The 21131-nt window shown below is 34.9% G+C and overlaps 1 protein-coding gene across 5 annotated transcripts in view; it reads left to right on the plus strand.

The window, feature by feature from the left end:
* The window catches only part of sardh (sarcosine dehydrogenase), a 156140-nt gene that overhangs the window by 37405 nt on the left and 97604 nt on the right, over positions 1 to 21131 (plus strand). For all 5 annotated transcript variants that reach the window (XR_012385853.1, XM_073913683.1, XM_005155596.6 and 2 more), the window contains 1 exon segment: positions 8606 to 8692. Coding sequence is in view for 4 of the 5 variants with exons in the window: in XM_073913683.1 (XP_073769784.1) it covers positions 8606 to 8692 (87 nt within the window). In the remaining variant the exon portion in view is untranslated.

The following is a 21131-nucleotide window of genomic DNA, read 5'->3' on the forward strand; positions in this document are numbered from 1 at the left end:
TAAGTTTGTCAAGTTAACTTAATTGTTTTGTGTTAGGACAACATGAATGAATTGTGTAGAACCCTGCATTTTTTACAGTGTAAGAGTCACATGTTTGCAAATAATTTGATCTTTTTTTTCTCATAGATTATTCCTTGCTCATAAGAGTCTTTCGTTCAGCAATCAAAGTACATGATATATATGATTGATGGTATGTCACTGCTGGTAACTTCATCAGCAGATCACAGAATTTGTGACAGCGAGTTTAATCTGTCAGTCCATCTCGGCAAGTGATTGGCTAACTAGACTGTCAATCAAATGACACTACGCTCTGATTGGATAATCTGTCAGTGCTTTGGCTCTCCCCAGAGATCCAGTCGACCTTTACTGGCTGTAATAAAAGCTGACAGGTGTGAAATGCCGCTAACACACTGTAGTGGCTGTCGGTCACTTGCAGACGGTTGCGGGTCAGTGGATGAGCGCTCCTCAAATCATTTTAAGAGAGTGCTATCAGCCTCTCCATTCACACACTCATCAGATGTTAAAAATTAGATGTTGAGCATATGTATAATTCAGATCTGTTGTCACTGGACTTTCATAATTATAACGATAATTATACTTTTTGGTGTGACCGGCGGTGGTCATTAACTGCATCCGTTTTAGTCAAGAAGTACACTTGAAAATCAGAATTAGCTGAATGGGGGTTACCCATCCAGTGGTGTTTGACTTGATTTTGAAATAAACATCGCTTTAAAAGTGTTTACTGCGTCAAAATGTTTTAAACATGGACATCAATCCACTAATCACTGTGAAAATTATTCTATTAACTGTGTTCTATTAAACATAAGTACAATCGAGGCAATAGCTTTTTGCTGATGACACAGAATTTAGGGAATATTTAGCTGACTTTAATTATTATATATTTAATAATCAAATAATAATTATATATATATATATATATATATATATATATATATATATATATATATATATATATATATATATATATATATATTTATATTTAGTTTTACACTACCTGACAACAGCCTTGTTGTTGATCCCATTTGTAAGAGCAAATAATAACTTGACTTCTAGTTTCACATTTGGCAAAAGTGGCAGAGGGTAGATTTTTGCGATGAATTATCTGTTCAACTGCATCCCTATCATCACAAAGCAGAAGACCTATTGAAAAATTGCAGGGACCCAAGATTCTTAAATAAATCAAGTTTGGGGAAGGACAAATCATGGTTTGGTGTTACAATCAGTAACGTCGGGGCGTGCGAGAGATCTGCAGAGTAGATGGCATTATCAACAACCTGAGGTATCAGGATATTTGTGCTGCCCATTACATTACAAACCACAGGAGAGGGCAAATTCTTCAGCAGGATAGCACTCCTTCTCATACTTCAGCCTCCACATCAAAGTTCCTGAAAGCAAAGAAGGTCAAAGTGCTCCAGGATTGGCCAGCCCAGTCACCAGACATAAACATTATTGAGCATGTCTGGGGTGAGATAAAGGAGGAGGCATTGAAGATAAATCTAAAGAATCTTAATGAACTCGGGGAGTCCTGCAGGAACGCTTTCTTTGTCATTCCAAATGACTTAATTAATGTTATTTGAGTCATTGCAGAGATGTATGGATGATGCTGTCATCCAAGCTCATTGGAGTCATAAACAATATTAAGTCTTTTTTCACTGCACCATAACTTTACATTATTTCTGTTAGGTGAGAAGACTCTTGTCTAAGCAAAGTCAGACTTTACTGTCCAAATGAAATAATAATAAAAAATTTAGGCAAGATCATTTTATTTTGGTGCAATGATAGTAATCTAGAGGCGTTTGTCTTTTATATAAGCCACTTCTGATACCAAATGATCCACTACAAGTCAAGTTATTATTTGTTGTTCCTACAACTTTGATAGGAGACAAGTCTTTTATCAGGTAATGTTTAATGCCACAATCCTAATTTAACTAGCGAATCTAAAACATTTTATATTGTTTTAATTATCAGTAGATTATAGAGAATCACAGGTGTCAAGCAAAACATTATTTTAGGCTTACCTCTTCAACATATTAATAAAGTACCACATAGCCTCCCACATTCTGAAAAAATTGGGGTAAAATACACATTGCTGCTTGTTCAAGCTACCTATTTGTAATTATTTGAGTTGTAACAACACAATTAGGTTTTTTTTTTTTTGGTCAACTAAAATGTTTATTTTCAGTCCACTTAAATTTGTTAAAAATTATAAAGTTAACTTAATCGATTTTTGTTTGGACAACATAAAGGAATTGTGTAAAACCCAGAATTTTTTACAGTGTATGGACAAATTCAACCAGTGAGGTCAATTCTGTGTTTTGTTTGTCTATATTTTATCCAAATTTGGGTCAAAAGAAACATGCCAGCTTTTTTAAGAGTGATAATTTGCATAAATCTCAGATTCATGAGATTTATTGCTGCATTTATTTTTTATTTATTGCTGAGAATTAATGCTGCATTCTGCTAAAAAAAACAGTATGCAGCATTAATTTAGGGAACAGTTTTATCAAGTTGAATGTACTTGATTGCACTAGAAGCAATATTCAACTGCATTAAAATTCATAAAGGAAGGAATGGGATTAGTTCAAGGATAGGATTTAACAAATGCCTTTTATCATACAAGTGTGCATTTATTACTCCTGAAACTGTGTCCACAGGGTCTTCAAAAGTATTAAAAACTGACTAATCAATTTAGAGTAATTTATGGCCCTTAAAAAGTATTATAAAGTTGTAAATGCAAATTAAGGTATTACATTTTGGATTATTTTTGATTATGCATACCTGTATGCTAAATGATATCAATAATTTCCTGCTAGATTCTGCAGTAACCAAGGCAACACTGTTATTGCTGCTATATTTTGGATTAGAATTTTCATTTAGTAAATGAATAATGTTTTATTTTAGGATTAATTCAAGTTAAAATGTCAGCAATATTACTAGTTAAAACCTTAGGTAACAATGAGGTCCTAAAATGTATGGAAAGAGTCTTAAAAAAAGGAACTTCATGCTCTGATTCCTGTATAAACCCTGTGAAAAGATACTATATAAATGAACAAAATCACTAGTAGGTGTTTTCAAGTCTTAAGGAGTGCGTCAATAAAACTTTAGCAGATGTTTTTACAAGTTATTTTACCTTCATCCCAATAGGACAGTAGACTAGAAGTTGGACAGAGCAAAGGGCGATGGGATCTGCTTTAAGAGGCACAATATGTTCTTCATCATTCTCAAGGAGGAAACAGTTCATCTAAAATTAGAAAAAGTCAAAAACAAAACATTTTCATTAGCATTATCACTTTGTGAATTCCTATTTTTTAAGGTTTAGATGTTGGTATCAATATTGTTAGTTTTTTAGGATCTATAATCTAGTGTGCTGTAAAACAGTGACAAAATGTGTGTTCAGAGGATATACAATTGATATAAACATGTAAAGCTAGTGTAATGTGTAGTTTGTCATTTACGCCTATATGGATCAATGTTTTTATTCACGTCACCTCATACTTTTGTTTCTCAATAAATTGTGACCAATCAAATGCTCACTAGTATCTGACATTCTCTGTCTCCTTTAAGACTTCACATTTGGTGCACTTGAACTAAACTATTCTCATTGGCAGAGCTGTAAGAAAACAAAACACTACTGGCTGTTTTTTTTAAAGGGGAGGGGCTACACTATGTCCCACCCTCTCTTCATATTTCGGTTGAGATTACGTCGAACATCGAATAAAAATTTACATTTCAAAGCACTTTGCGCAAACTTTATTATTTAAAAACATATTTTCAAGAACTTGACTGTGTTATAGTTTAAGTTAGCAGGGTTTGATCAAACTGGATCATGTTTTTCTCCTGCTCTAAAGCCTTGGTTTGCCATCTGTGTTTGGTTGAGTTATACTGAAGATGCGTTTGACTCTACAAGGTGATTCAGAGCGGCTCTGATGATCCAGTCAAAGCCATTCGGTCATTTCTCGGAGGCGATCGCTGTCTGTGTGTGGTGACGTATGAGTCAAATGGAGCAAAGTAAGATGGATAAATAAAACATAGCTGCAACCTTACCCTTTCCTTTCGCTCTTACAAAGAGCAAATGATGCTCAGGAAAACACTTTCTCATGTGGAGTAATGGAAAAGGTGTGTCTTTTTTTCTCTCCGTCTCTCTTTTCTGTCTCACCTCTCAATCTCTCTTGCACTCGTGGCCTCTGTTTCTCCTCACACACAATTCGCCTTTGCATTTCTCTCTGTTTCCGATGCGTTTGTGGGTCATCCTGCAATATCTAATACTGAAAGCTATGACTGTTACGAATGGACCATTAAGTGAGCGCTCAGCAGCGTTGCATTTTTAAACAGCCTTTCAGAAAGATCTGATCTGACCCTTGTGTTAGAACAGTTTCTCACCTCTAACACTTATTTTCTAGGCGTTTGTGCTTTATAAAGAGCTGGGTTACAAACCATCGCAGCTATTATGATTTTCTTGAAATGCACTGTATAATGTTATTTGAGTTTCCTTACATTAAGAACATAATGTGCTGTAAATTCAGCACACGCCAGTTTAGGTTACAAATTATATTATTAAATCTTTCTTTTCTCTTAAATACTGATTTATGAATGTTCTAAATTGTGCAAATATTCATTCATTAATTTTCATTCAGCTTAGTGTCTCTCGCCACAGTGCTATAAACTTTATAAAGTTATAAAGTTATTTTCATGGAATTATATCATTTCACCAAATGAGTTCTGTTACTTCAATGAACCATCACATCACAACCTTGGCTGTGCATTATTTGCTAACAATCAAGAAGCCCTTTTGTCAAAAAGGTATATGCACAGCTAGTGTTTCTTCTCATACCGATAAACTTCCAGTGAACGGTCAATATGACTTTTTTTCAACTTTATACAGTTTCTTTTACAACATCGATGTTGTAATGCATTTAAAATACAATCAGTTAAATAGACTTCAGCATTCATTTAGTTATTGTAGCATAAACCGAGATTACATAGGTTTGCATGCACGTGCCCATCAGGATCAGCAGGCAAGCACAGAAATGCTGTTAAAAATACTGGAGTAAAATAAATGTTCATATTTTAAAGACATGGCGTGGGAAAATGTAATTTAACGCAGTGCTTCTTGTACAATCTGAGACCCACTTTATGTTGTCTAACAATCAGGCAGTGGAGATCGTTGATTTTATTTTCTAAAATAAGGCGATTAAGTAACGGCATACAGTTCACTGGAAGTGATTGACCCAGGATGCTGCAAAAGGTTACTGCACCAGCCTGGTTTAAGCTGGACATATCTGGTTTTGACTTGGCTCCCAGCCTGTCTAGGCTGATCAAGCTGGTTTGAGCTGGTCATCTCCCAGCCTGACCAGCTAAGACCAGGCTGGAAACTAGGTATGGGACGATAACCGTTTTCAAGGTATACCGCGGTTTGGAAGTCAAGGTTTTTAAACTGTCAAAATCTTCTGCAATACTGTTCCTAAGGTATGTGTGTATGTGTACGATTTTTTTATTTACATTTTTATTTTTATTAAATTTTATTTATTTATTATTTTTTAAAAAAATTTTATTAATATTTTTTTTATTTTTTTTATTTAATTTTTATTTTTTTTATTTTTTTATTAATATTTATTTTTATATTAAATATATATTAATATTTATTAATATTAATATTTATAAGACAACAGTATCTACAGCAGAAAAGATATCCAAATAAGCATAATTTTTTTTTTGTAAACAAAAAAATTTGTTTTTGAAACAAATGAAGACAGCATAAGTGAATAATTCATTTAGCCTAATGTGTCAACCGTTCCAAAATATTTTAAATGTTACTCAAAATAAAATATATTGTGTTCAAAAGGGAAAAATGTTTTGAATTTTACCCAGACATTTAAAAAATAAAATATTGTAGAGCAGTAACCACAATACCGCGAAACAGTGATTTTTGTACAAGGTTATCATACCATCAGAATATTATGCCGGCCCATGCCTACGGTAAATCAGCGTGAAAATGGCCAAAACCCCTCTAAAACCGGGCTGCTTGACCAGCTAAAACCAGCCAACCAGCCTAGGCTGGTTTAACCTCTTTTTTTTCAGCAGGGTTATGTGGTTATAATTTAACAGGATAGGTTTTCATCTTAAGGCATATGCTGACAAATCTTTGCATAAATCTAAATATATATTATTTTTTATCAAATGTGTCATTGTCAGTGTTGGCAATGTTCCTTTAAAAGAGTAATTAGTTATAAATGCTAGTTACTTCTCACAAGTAGTAACTGAGTTACATAATTATAAAAGTAACTGATTACCAGGGAAAGTAACTATTGTGTCACTTAAAAAAAAAGTTTGTCAAATGACTATAAAATAAATAAAACATTGTTAACTAATCCACACTATTTTAATGTTGTTGTGGGAGACAACCATCAAATTCAACATGTCGCATGTCAACATGACCACGGCCATATCTGGTCATTATTTTGCCAGTTTGCAAAATGTACCTTTGTACTTGTTGTATAATTCTGACTCCTGGTCGTTGGTCTGTGAAACTGACTGTGTATGTGCTTGTGTATGAACACCTGCACTATTCTGCCTCTAATTGGCAAACGATGGAAATGTATTCTATCTTGGCCAATCATCATTCATTTTCTTTTCGGCTTAGTGCCTTTATTAATCCGGGATCACCACAGCGAAATGAACCATCAACTTATCCAGCACATTTTTACGCAGCGGATGCCCTTCCAGCCGCAACCCATCACTGGGAAACATCTATTCATGCTCATTCAAATTTAGCTTACCCAATTTACCAATACCACATGTCTTTGGACTTGTGGGGGGAAATGGAGGAAACACACGCAAACACGGGGAGAGCATGCAATCTCCACACAGAAATGCCAACTGACCCAGCCGAGTCTCGAACCAGCGACCTTCTTGCTGTGAGGCAACAGCACTACCTACTGCGCCACTGTGTGGCCAGCCAATCGTCTATAGTAATTAACTTGATTACTCTTTACAGAAAAAATGATCGCCGTTAATAATACTGTCATTTATAGCACCATTATTTCCATCACCGGTCATTGTTAATGCTAAAATATGCTTTTCTTATCCAGAAATATACGCAATCAAAGACAACTGGATAGAAGACAAAAAAAAAGTAATATTATAAAGTATTAGAAAGTTTATAAAGTAAAACAAACTCCATTAAGAAATCATGTAAATTGTATAATTTACTATTGTGCATTCCTGTCTCATAAATCAAGGACAAACATGAACAAACCAGACAAAAGTAAAAAATATTACAATTTAAAACTACTGCTATTAGTTTTTTCTTTGAATATTTCTAAAATGTAACTTATTCCTGTGTATTTGTCTTTCAAAGCAGTTATTTTCACATCATTACTCAACAGGTCCTTCAGAAATCTTTATAATATGCTGATTTGGTCTATTTTTATTATTAATATTATTATTATTTTATTATTTTTGTTATCATCATCATCATCATCATCATCATCATCATCATTATTATTATTATTATTATTATTATTATTATTATTATTATTATGTATTAACATTGGTTTTTTTTTTTTTTTCAGGTCACTTTGATGATTAGAAAAATGCAAAGATAATCATTTATCTGAAATAAAATGGTTTTGTAACACTACACTATACCATTCAAAAGTTTTCTATTTCAGACAAATGCTGTGCTTCCAAACTTCCAAAAAAAAAAAAAAAAAAATCCCCAAAATATCAACTCAGTTGTTTTCAAAATGACAATAACAAATTGAGCAGCAATGTGGCATAGTACAATAATTTCTAAAGAAGTATGTCACTGTAGTGTTGATTCAGGTTTGAAATCACAGGAATCAACCACATTTGAAAGTGTATTTAAATAGAAATCTCCTATTTTATCTATTAATTGACTGTTTTTGCTGTACTTTGGATAAAATAAATGCAGGTTTGGTGAGAACACAAGACATCTTTAAAAAAAACATTAAAACATCACTATTAACACTTTGAACTGGTAGTGTGTTTATAAAGAAAAAATCTAATAAAAAATCATAAGCTTAGTTTTTATGAATGATTAGTAAGGACTAAACAGTTTAGCAATGAGAATGTTAAAGAATGCTATTATACCACATTAATCTTTTCAAAAAACATTCCCCTACACTGTACCTCTGGTTAGAAATGGAGTAGGATAAAGTGGATAAAAAACTGGTAAAGGGCCAGATTTGCTAACAGCATTTGGCAGAGCAAACCCACTTTTGGCATTCAAACACTTCCTGTCAGGTTTTGCTAAAGACATGCGCTGTCTAGCATTAAAAGAGATGTGGGGAGTTATGTTTGTGGCTGACCTTTATGAATTTGTAGTTGTTTACCTTTCAAACTCAGAGGCAAGTATTTAAATGAATCATGCAAAGAGATTTACTTACTGTAGATCTGCAGTAGTTTACGATTTACCTCAGGTTTTGATTTACAGTAGTTACTGCCTCGTTTTTGCTCTGAGGAAAAAAAATCTTGTTGGCAGAAACTGTAATGAAAATGATAAACACTGGATGGAAAGGAGATTATACATGTACATATTTATTTTGTTATTATTCCCCTCCAGAATCCTTCACTGCAGATCACAAACCTCTTATGGGTGAAGCTCCGGAGGTGAGAGGCTTTTTCCTTGGATGTGGCTTCAACAGTGCAGGTTGGTGGAGGAGCTCTCACACACACATATTTTACAGAAATACACGCACACATGATTTTATACTGTATCTTTCTATAGGCATAATGGATTTTTTGCTGAGCTGATCACATATTCTATCCTCCAACCCTAAACACAACCCCCACAGAAAACCTTGCCATCTTTTATAAATAATAATAAAATCTAACATATTATGATTTATGAGCTGTTTTTCTTATGGGCCTGCCCAAACAACCCTCAATGCCCATAATTTCAGCTTTTGATATTTGGTTATGCAGGTTAAACAACTGGCACACACACCTTTCACTTTCAGAGATGACCAGTGGCAAATGAATTATTTAACCCTGAAACCCTGCAGAGTTCACATGCAAAATTCAATCCCACACTCTCTCTTCCTACTCAAGATCAACACAACTTGATCTCTGATCCATGTGTACACTACTTAAAAAATCTAGGCCTGCAGTTGCATCTGTCTCTAGCTGTGCAATGGATAACTCTTCAGGAATGACTATCATGGATTGAGGCATTACTTCATTTGAATGAAATGATCAAATACATTTTAGAGTGATTCTTTGTGTAATCATTGATTATTTTACCATTTAATGTCTGTGCTAGGGGTGAAAATTTTTAAGGACATCACAATCGAATCTAAATACAATCCCCAGTCACGATTCCATTCCAAAACAATTCTTGACATTTTTGACATATTTCTTTGGCTGTGCAAATATGTTTTTCCAACTTAAGGTTTTATATGGTTTTCTTTATGATTATAATATATATTATGATAGAGTTATAGGAGTTATAATAACTTATATTCAGGACAAACAAGCTGTGAATGTAACATTGAAATGTAGGGGTGTAATGATTTATCGTTGTACGATTTATTGCGATGCAAAAATGTCTCAATATGCATCGTGGCGTTATGACGATTTGATAACAATATGACGTCCGTTTTCTCCTATTAGTTGAGCTGTTTGCACGTGAGCTACGGTCCACCTGCTGTCGCACGTGAGTTCAGATTGCAGCAGCAGTAATGTTAGCAGACCAAGATGAGTGGAGTTGAAATAGAGAATGGCCCATCCTCTCAAAATCAGACGTCTGGCAACATTTCGGTTGTACAGTCATTGCTTTAGACTCGTCCGCTTTTTGACTCGCATAATGGGTTAAACATAGCCGAAGTTTTAAAGTCTTCACAGTGATTTACATACTTTGCACAGCAACATGGAAACCTTCTAATGGTGTTGAAAGAGTCACATACTGTATTTATAAGGTACAAATCACCCTAAAATATAATTCTGTCTTCATATAATGATGTATTGGCGGCCGCAAAGTCACACATGACGTGAGCTGACCGTGAGCTGTTACTACAGAGAGTGGACTGATAGACGCGAGCGTATGGCAAGCTGTTTTAGCATTTAAACCTTTGTTCTGACTATCCATAAATATATTTAGAGATATCTCTAATTATATTTTGACTTGTCATAATTATAATTCGACTAGTCAGAATGACAATTAGAGATATCTGCAATTACAATTGTACTAGTACGAAATCAGATTGGAGATATCTGCAAATATATTATGACTAGTCATATTCCTCCATTGACTTCCATTGAAAAATATTTGCAGATATCTCTAAATGAGTTTTGACTAGTCACAATTGTAATTAGAGATATCTCTAAATGAATTTAATTAAATATGAATTAAATATATTTATGGATAGTCAGAACAAAGGTTTAAATGCTAAAACGGCTTGCCATATGCGCTGCTTCAGTGAACAGAACCTGCAGGTTGTGACTAACAGGTAATAAAGTAGTAAACAACATTCAGTTTGTGGAACAGAGTGATCGTTCAGGAGCCGCGTGGGAAGTATAAACAGCAGTGGAAATGAAACCGAAAACGTACACATTATTTAAATAATCATATCGCATTTTAGAGTTATGATTACGACGAGCATTAACCCTTTTGAGTACAGAGGTACACAAAAATGCACGTCAACATGATACACTTGATAGCGATGACATCAGTGACGCCGAAGAAATAGTAAACCTGCCTAAACTGCTGAAAAGAGCCACGACTGTCCTGTGTAATGAAAAGACGGCCACCCTGTCACTCATCATGCCCAACATGAAGACAGCCATCCATAAAAACCTCTCAGACAGATACACATCAGTTCAGGATTATCTTATAGAACTGCTGATTACCTGGAAATGTGGGTTTTTTTGCACACACAAAAAACGCAAGTGACCAAGCAAAGCCTTAAGCTATCACTGTTAAATTCAATTGAATAGAAAGCTTTTTTTTTTTTTTGCACCTTTACTTAAATTGTTCCTTAATTTCGTCTCTGTCATTTCAATAATATTTTTTAAGAAGTTTTTAAATTGTTTTATTTTCCAGAGACAGGCCTGATAATTTATTTTCTTAAAGAAGGTTCAGTTTAACAAGTTGAAACAAAAGAAATACATAAAAAATAGTTTGCTTGGTAAAATTAGCATTTCAGTTAAATTTTCAATTATTGTTCTGTAGGGTCCACCCAATTGGCCCAATGACGGTATCCAATGGTGGATGAAGGTTCACTGCATGTTCGGTCTTTCCAGTGCACAATGTTGATTTATATTAAACTTAGCTCATATCTGACTCCAATTTTAGTATGAGGTGGTTTAGAATATTAATATATTTATCCTCGTTTTATCTGACTCCAATTATAAAACATTGATAAGATTATTTAGTTTCCTTTCACATTATTTTAGATTATGATTGAATATTCTTTTGGTTTGTTATTATACCTTATTCTCATTTCCTTAGATTCCTATAGCATCCCGAGTCTTGCACCGGCCGGGTATACAATCTCTTACTACAAGCTTGTCAGTCTTGGTCATTAAACAGAGGCGATAAAAAAGGCAGAACCCTACTTACTCAATTTAGGAGATTTTTATGTGGTCCCCATAGATCTGTTATCTACTTAATCAAGACAAAGTATTTAATTAATAATCGCACAGGATTATAAGTTTGTAGATGAAGGCCTAAATATCCACATTTAAAGTAGTTTCAACAATATTTTGTTGTTCTAAATAGTTGGCCTTTTACAGTCCAAGTATACTTGAATAAATGCCAATTTATTAGTCGGATCTCTAACAACATTGTATAGCGTGCCCCGCTCCTCCGTCTAACATGTTTTAGTCCGTTACTAACCTGTACAGTGGCTTGTAGTGCTATGGACAACAACATCTATCAGTGATAATAACACGAGGTTTGAATAATTCAAAACATAATTTATTAGTCAGGTAAATGTATTATGTCAATTCAATCAGTCAATTCATAAACGATCAATACAAAACATCGAATTATCAAAGATAAATCCAAGATGAAAAAGATGCATTCCTGACTTCAAAAATATACATAACATGGGGCAGGCTCCATGTTATGGGCTGATCTGGTTAGGCAGAATCGCGCTGAATCTTTCTCAGACCTTACCTTAAATAATCCAAGAATTCCCTCAAGGAAGGGGGTGTGAATAACAAAAGGCATTCACACTTAGGGAAAAGTCACACCCTTCACAGTGGTTCAAAAGATGCCTGAAGTTATTATGTCTATTTCTGAGAGAATGAGACCATTGTACCAATCGCGCTGAGACATTTCAAATGATATCAAACATGATAGTTAAAGTCAGTTTGGTTAATCTAGAACATTCAAACATTGAAATGACCATATGTGAGATGGGGTGGATGAAGCCGAGTTTCAGCAGACTTAGATGCAAATGCAGCAGGAACTGGTTTTTCCCGCATTCCCACCTGCTGGGTTGTTAAGTCACCAGTCTCTGTTTTCAGCTCATGTTTTGAATTGTCAAAGATATCAAAATATTTGCAATATTTCAACTCTTACAATTCCAAATATCGTGATACATATCGAATCGTGAACATTATATCGTGATACACATCGTATCGTGAGCTGAGTGTATCGTTACACCCCTATTGAAATGCCATATTACAAAGAGAAATTATAAAAAAAAGAAAAAAATTTTATTCCAAAAAAGAAAGCATAAATTAGTTTTAATTTGTTTATAATCTCGTATAACCATTCAAACCAAAAATGCTTCTAAAATAATGATATATGGAAATTATATTGGAAGAGCTTCAGTAATAACTTTATAATATATAGCTTTCGTAATATATAATAATAACTTTATCTAAGTGTCACAGAGCTTCAAAATATAATAGTTCACAATGTTTCAATTGTTTGCAACACTATGCAGTTCACTTTTGTTTACAGTCCGCATTTGCAGTTTCCAAGCTACTTTTCTTGCCTTAATGGTGACATATGATGCTATTCTGTTGAAATCAGTGTCCATGCATCACAATAATGCCTCCCTGCATGCATTCTTTTGTGATTCTAAAGCCGGTTGCACATTGGACAAGAAGCGAAGTACTGTGTTGTGTGTGTGACAACTCTAGGTTTCATTTTGTGGTGTGGCAGGAATTTGAAAAGGTTTTGTCCCACCATGTCTTTTAAAATCTGGAAGTTTGTCCATCTTTATTCAAATGAAGCAAATTTAGAGGCTTACAGTCTGAATTATTAGCCCTCCTTAATTATTAGTCCCCCTCTATAATTTTTTCCTCAAATTTCTGTTTAATGGAGGGAAGTTTTTTTTAACACATTTCTGCATAATAGTTTTACTAACTAATTTCTAATAACTGATTTATTTTATAATATTTTACTAGTTATTTTTCAACATTCTAGTATTCAGCTTAAAGGTTTAACTAGGTTAATTAGGTTAACTAGCCAGGTTAGGGTAATTAGGCAAGTTATTGTATAATGATTTTTTTTTCTGTAGACAACTGGAAAAATAAAGCTAATAAAAAATAAAGAAATAAAACAAATAAGACTTTTTTCCAGAAGAAAAAATTATAGAGAAATACTGTAAAAATGTCCTTGCTCTGTTAAACATCATTTTGGGAAATATTTCATTCATTTATTTTCGACTTAGTCCCTTTATTAATCTGGGGTTGCCACAGTGGAATGAACCACCAACTTATCCACCACATGTTTTACGCAGCAGATGCCCTTCCAGCCGCAACCCATTACTGTGAAACACCCATACACACTCATACACGATACAGTGAATTTTTTTTAGCCTACTCAATTCACTTATACCACGTCTTTCAGACTGTGGGGGAAACCGGAACACCCGTAGGAAACCCACACAAACATGAGGAGAACATGCAAACTCCACACAGAAACGCCAACTGACCCAGCTGAAGCTCGAATCAGCGACCTTGCTGTGAGGCGAATGTGCTACCCACTGCACCACCGCGTCACCCCTTTAGAAATAATTGAAAAAGAAAAGAAAACAGGAGGGCGAATAATTTTGACTTCAACTATTTGTACATGTGCCTGTCAATGCTCATTATTTTTCTTTTTCTCAACACGTTTCTAGACCTGCAACATTGGGATCTAATTTGATTATAGAATTTAACTTTGAGAATCGATTCAGAATTTACAATCTATGAAATGATTTTTTTTACTTCCACTCCTAGGTACCAGTCAAAACACATTATTTAAGCTCTTACATTGTTATCTTGGACCACAAAGCCAGTTATATTTTTGGCATTGACAACAATACATTGTATGAATCAAAATGATTGAATTTTCTTTTATATCAAAAATCATTAGGATATTAATTTTAAAAAAGCACATTTTTTATTGGCAACATGCATCACTATGCACTTAATTTAAAGAGTTTCAAAGCATTTTAAAAATTGTAATAATTTTAAGAAATATTTTTCACGTATTTCAAGATTTTCATATAGTTGTATCTCGGCCATATATTATTCTATTCTTACAGTAGTAGTAAAAAAAAAAAAAAAACGTCAGCAGCAACAAGTGCCCGTGTCGCCAGCAGTGCAGCGCCACCGGAAGAGGGCATAAATCAATAGAAAGCATTTTTGTAAAAATCTCAATTAAAAAAAATTTAAAAAAAGATTGGTTTTGTGGTCCAGGGACTCATATAGCGTTGTATTTGGGACCCTGGAGCACAAAAGAAGTTGCACTTTATAACTGTAAATGTATATAAACTCAGTCTTGGATTATTAATAATGTTCATTAAGAAGCACTTCATTTAGACAACTTTAAAGGTAATATATATATATATATATATATATATATATATATATATATATATATATATATATATATATATATATATTTTTTATTTTTTTTTTTTTACCTGCAGATTACTGATTTTCAAATTGTATGTTTCTCTGTCAAAAATTGTCCAATAATAAAAATCCTTTATCAGTGGAAAGCTTTAATTCAGAAATTATTCTAGTTTCATTCATTTATTTTTGGGGTTGGTTATGGAGGCAGCAGTCTTAGGAGAGAACCTCAGACTTTCCTCTCGCCACTCACTACCATTAGCTTCTCCAGGGGATCCCTAGGCATTCCCAGGCCTGCCGAGAGACATAGTCCCCCCAGCATGTCCTGGGTGTTCCCCAAGGCCTCCTCCTGGTGGCTTCTCTCGATGTGGAGGAGCAGCGGCTCTACACCGAGCTCCTCCCGGGTGACAGAGCTTCTTATCCTATCTATAAGGGTGTGCCCTGTCACCCTGCAAAGGAAACTCTTTTCAACTGCTTGTATCCAAGATCTTGTTCTTTAAGTCATCACCCAAAGCTCATGACTAGACCCACACCTAATCTGTGCCTGCAGAATTTCGCAGATTTTTAACCCATCGTTGATTCGGTTTATTTACTTGTGTAAATGTGTGTCATTTATATTTATAACGTATTTAAAAATTAATTTCAGTAATATTATTGACTAATATGAAAGTATTTATATGACTCATTTACAAAATAGTCTGTAAAATCTTTTAGTAGATATATTATATGAGAGACTTGCTTTGTTTACCAAATATAGTGGATCTAACTGGATTTGCATTGTAAACATTAAATATAAGTTAAAAAGGTATTACTTTTTATTTCATATATTAGGTTTTTAGTTATGATACTCCCAAAATCATACTGCATAAATACATTTTTACAAAATTCTGTGCAGAAATAGCAAAAAATGACTAAAGGTGAGAGTAGGAGCGTAGATTGACACCTTTACCACAACGGATTGGGAAATTGACCACACCTCTGCTGCTGCTGCACCGATCCGCCTTCCATCCTTCCCTCACTCATGAACAAAAGCCCAAGATACTCGAGCTTCTCCACCTGAGATAAAGACTGTCCTCAAACCTGGAAATGACAAGCCATCCCCTTTTTCATATTTGGAGGTGCTAATTCTCATCCTAGCCGCATCATGCAATGTATAAATCTTAATGTAAAAAAATTTGACACTTAAGGTTTTGCGGTCCAGGGTCACATTTGACAATTTACTGGCAGTGACTGTTTCTTATTGTCACCATTGTTGACAGTGTCCGCTAATCACTTCAGCCCTATTCCCGGGATTGTTTTAACTACATTTCGTAATCCAATTTTAACCATATCTGTGCTTCATCCATGAGGCCCAGAATCGAATTATGCTTTATCTGAGCGCAAGATTAAAAAGCACTTGAAAGCATGTGGAGGTGGTATTTTTGGACGCAGATGCCCTGTGATTTTGAAGGTCAGATGAAACTCAGTCCGTCCCAGAGTAATGCTGATTGTGCTCAGCTTAGGCCGGGTCACCTTGCGTGCCTCAGACATGCTGACGGACGAACGGGGGCGTGATCGTGTGGACGGATCAAAATACACAGCCATAGGAATCACACTCAGATATTAGATGTGTGCTTGTATTTTTATGACACATCGATTCCTGACCTCAGCATGTAAAACTCACTTCCCGGAACAAAAAAGGAGTACAAGAGCCTCTGATTGGTTATGTTATTTGATATGCAAAATTTGGACATGTCTGCTCATTCTGAATCTTTTTTCTTTTCGCTTTCTTCTGTGGAAAACAAAATAAGATGTTCTGCAGAATCCATAAAGTCAATGAGGTCTAAAACAATGCTTTCAGCGTCTAGACGAAGACATTTTTTAAAGTCAGTCCACGCAGGTTATGAGGATTTAAATGAGAGTGGATTAAAGACAAAAGGTCTCCATTCATTTAAGGACAAACCATTATTATTGTCCTACATAAACCATTCAATCTTGGAAGGAGCAATTGAAATGTGATTAATTAGACATCTTTTGCTCTTGAAGAAAAACAGAGCATTTTAATATAGAAACACTTAGCATATGAATGTCAATGAGAGATGTTTAAAATCAGTATTTATAGCCCAAGATGGTGATCAGGGATTCTCCTTGGGTGTGATTGCATCAGAGATGTGGCATATCATTAAGTGTGTGTGTGTGTCCATCAGTATGCATGACCACGGTGATGTCGTCCTCCCCTGCTGCTTCCTTTAGGTCTCCTCGATTGTTTTTATTCTTGTTTTCCCTTCTCTCTCTGTACTCTTGTTCAGTTCTATCATTTCTGATGGGAAATAATGTGGAAGTGGTCGTGAAGATTTTAGGATGACTGGCCAAATGGCTAGACTGTTAATGTGTGTGTGGCTCAGAGAACAGGTTAATCTGTAGCAGATGGTTGCCCATCGTTCATGTGATTGCTAACTTCCACTGCCTTCTGGAGAGAAAACACACAGGTTCTCTTTGCGTTCAAATCAACCAGCTTTAATGCTATATAACAGGTGAAAAACAGAATATCAATTCAATGGCTTTTAATAGTGATGCTTTAAAATATTCATTTGAAAATGTGTTTTTTTTCCAACTAAAACAGATTTTTAATATTCATAAATTATTAAAGGGAATTTAAGTTTTATATTTCAAAGCAATTAAGTCATGCACAAAAAATATGCTCAATAATTAATGCAAATTATTATGATGAACAAATATTCCACGTTTCGCACAGGCAGTTAGTTGAACATTCACTTAAAAATGTGTTTAGACTTGAGTGCAATATATTAAAAGTTGTTTATATACAGTATCTGTATTTGTGCGTCCTTAGTTCTGTGTATGCATGACATGTGGCAGGACATCACGTTTTCATTACAGCTGCATTTAAATGGTTAGATTTCCACACAAAGTTGGAGTAGAAACTAAATATGAAACAAATTTCTAAAAAAAAATGATGAGTTGTTGTAACCCAGTGCTGGATTAAATCTGAACAAATCCAAAAGTGTCATTTAAATTTAATTGGAAAAAAAAACAATGTTCAGTTTGTCCATATTTGACCATGTTAACCACAAACAAATAGTGTACCTGACAGTGTACCTGACAAAAATCTTGTTGCCCATCCAGCTTTTAGGAACAACAAATAATAACTTGACTTGTAGTTGATTTTTTGGTATCAGAAGTGGTGTATGTGAAAGGCAAAGACCTCTAGATTATGCCTAATTTACCAAAATAAAATATTATCATGCCTTGATTTTTTAAATTTATTTAATTAGGACAGTAAGTTCTGACTTTGCCTATACAAATGGATGCAGTGAAAAAAAAATTATTATTGTCTTTGACTCCCATGAGCTTGGAGGACTGCGTCCATACTTCTCTGCAATGACTCAAATAACGTATTAATAAAGTCATCTGGAATGGCAAAGAAAGCATTCTTGCAAGACTTCCAGATTTCATCAAGATTCTTTGAATTAATCTTCAATGCCTCCTTCTTACCAAAGGCATGCTCAATAATGTTCATATATGGTGACTAGGCTGGTCCATTTTGAAGCACCTTGACCTTCTTTACTTTTAGGAATTTTGCTGTTGAGGCTGAAGTATGAGGAGTGCTATCCTACTGAAGAATTTGCCCTCTCCAGCCTAAATGTCTTCATACCTTAGGCTGTTGATGTTGCCATCCACTTTGCAGATTTCTCGCACACCCATATACTGAACGTAACCCCAAACCATGATTTTTCCTTCACCAAACTTGACTGATTTCTGTGAGAATCTTGGGTCCATGCAGATTCCAATAAGTCTTCTGCAGTATTTGTGATGATTGGGATGCTGTTCAACAGATGATTTACCAGAAAAATTTACCTTCTGCTACTTTTTCAAATGATTAACTAGAAGTCAAGTTATTATTTGTTGCTCTCAACTGGAATCGATGTCAAGACTTTTGTAAGTTAGTGTATACAGTAGTCAACAAGTGGATTAAAAAGTTTGTCAAAATTGTCCTGAGACAAGAATGGGTGTTCAATAGTTTAGGACAACTGTCCTTTGATGGACAGTTCAAATGTTGATTACTGTATGTGTATACATACAACTGGTTGTGTGTACATTGTTTACACTTATTGAGTGCATTATGGAATTAAATAAATATGCACTAATCCACTGTTTCATATAACAAATTGTCCTTTTCTTCTAATACTAATATATTGTGTAAGTAGGGGCAACAAAGATTATACTGTTTTTTTTTACAGAAATTGAGATCTTTTGGTATAGATAAATCACTCATGTGCATGTTTTACAGTTCATACATTCAATCACTGTTATCCTTTTCTTTGTTTTGTTGGTTCAATTCTCTAAGTGTGAAAAATAAGAGTTGTTTGGAGAAAATTGTGAACCTAGGAGGAAAAATAACAGGGAGAAAACAGATGACAATGGCTCAGTTATACCATAGACAAGTTTTGAGTAAAGCTCAGAGTATTCGGTCAGATGATTCCCATCCTATGCACCACGAGTTTTATCTTCTCTGTTCTGGTATTCGATACAGAACTCCTATTAGTAAAACAAATCGTTTTAAACTTTCATTTATCCCCTCAGCTGTACAGTTTTTACATTTGGGGTAGAATTTGTATTGTATGATCCACTTTGTATATTATGTGTGACATGCTTGTTTGCTGCAACCAAACTGCCTTTGGGAAATGAATAAAGACTGACTGACTGACTGGCTGACTAAAATAAGACGGTCTCAGATAATTTACTCCTATATACACTTACTGGCCACTTTATTAGGTACACCTGTCCAACTGCTCATTAATGCAAATTTCTAATCAGCCAATCACATGGCAGCAAGAATGGTCCGGAAAAGAGAAAATAGCCAGTGAGCAGCAGTTTCCTGGGCACAAACTCCTTGGTGATGCCAGAGGTCAGATAGGAATGGTCAGACTGATAGAAAGGAAACAGTAACTCAAATAACCACGTGTTACAACCAAGTGTGCCGCAAGCCTGCGTTTGAGTGAAGGTCTCGGCCGTTAGATCGCCCCCTGGGGGCTGGCTGCAGTACAAGTCATAAAGCCCACCTCCTCCGTGTTAATGAAGGAGACTTGAGCCCAAATAAAAAAATTAATTACACTTGCAATAAAATGTCCCGAAAGATGGTTCTGGTCGATTAAGGCACTGGTTATTGTGCTGAAATAGGTGCAGATCTTCATTTTTGTAAACAGTTTGTTTTTAGCAGTAATTTAATGCTGGGCGTGTCATCATGATTGACAGTTGTGATTGACAGTTTCTCAAAGCGCGGCGTCTGAGCTTCGGCAGAAGACTGAAGTGTTATTACTCGATTTCTGTGATATTTTACTATGACAAAATGAGTTCAGCAGTAAACTACAGTTTCTGACATACATGATCTGGTGGAACACTGTTTATTCGCTAAGTTCAGGGCTTTTTTCGGGCTTTATTAGTTTGCTAATACACGCCTAGCCACCCAGATAGCAAAATACACTGGGGCCAGTTCTTGCCTGCCGGAGACTTACCCCTCAGACTGACTACCTCTGCTGGACCTACTCCGGATGCCTGGACTCACTGCCCGATTCCAGCCTGAGTCAATTGAGCCAGATGCGGCGGCCGAGCGAGCAGGCGCTGCCGCATGCGAGCCGAAATCATCAGGCCGCGACGCCGCGAGTAGGTTATGTGCGCTGCTGCCCGGAGCTGGCGCGATTGAATCTTCATTATATAAAACCCTCACATTTGTTAACGTTATTACAACCATTTTGTTGATATAACAACAAACGCATGCTACTATGTGAACGCAAAGTGTATCACTGAGTTTAACCTTTGAATAAAGATGCAAACAGCATACATAGCAATTATTTAAATAAAGGACAAAATAAATAACAATAAACCTGTATCGATTGCACAAGTATTAAATAATACAATTGAATACATTTTGTAGTGCACAAGAATTAAGAAATACGAAAATGACAATAAAACTGCACAATAAAATAAACCCATTTAAGTACGGGGAAAATACAGGAGATCGTTAGCAGTAATTCTCTTTGTGTCTAAATAATAATATCCCTGTTGATCTCCTGTAAGGTTATTTGAACTTGCTTTACAGGACGTCTCTGCATTTTAAATTTTGGCATGTTATTAAGTGATCTACTGAATTTGCTGTTATAAATCATTATAAGGTTCTTGAAATCGAATCTTATATAACCTAATAGAGCTTTAAATGTTAGATATTATTTATTTACATCATTTACTGTTGGCGTTTTATTTGAACACTCCAGCTAACATTAAAATGAATGTAAATT

The sequence above is a fragment of the Danio rerio genome, chromosome 10, assembly GCF_049306965.1.
Source record: "Danio rerio strain Tuebingen ecotype United States chromosome 10, GRCz12tu, whole genome shotgun sequence".
NCBI lineage: Eukaryota > Metazoa > Chordata > Actinopteri > Cypriniformes > Danionidae > Danio > Danio rerio.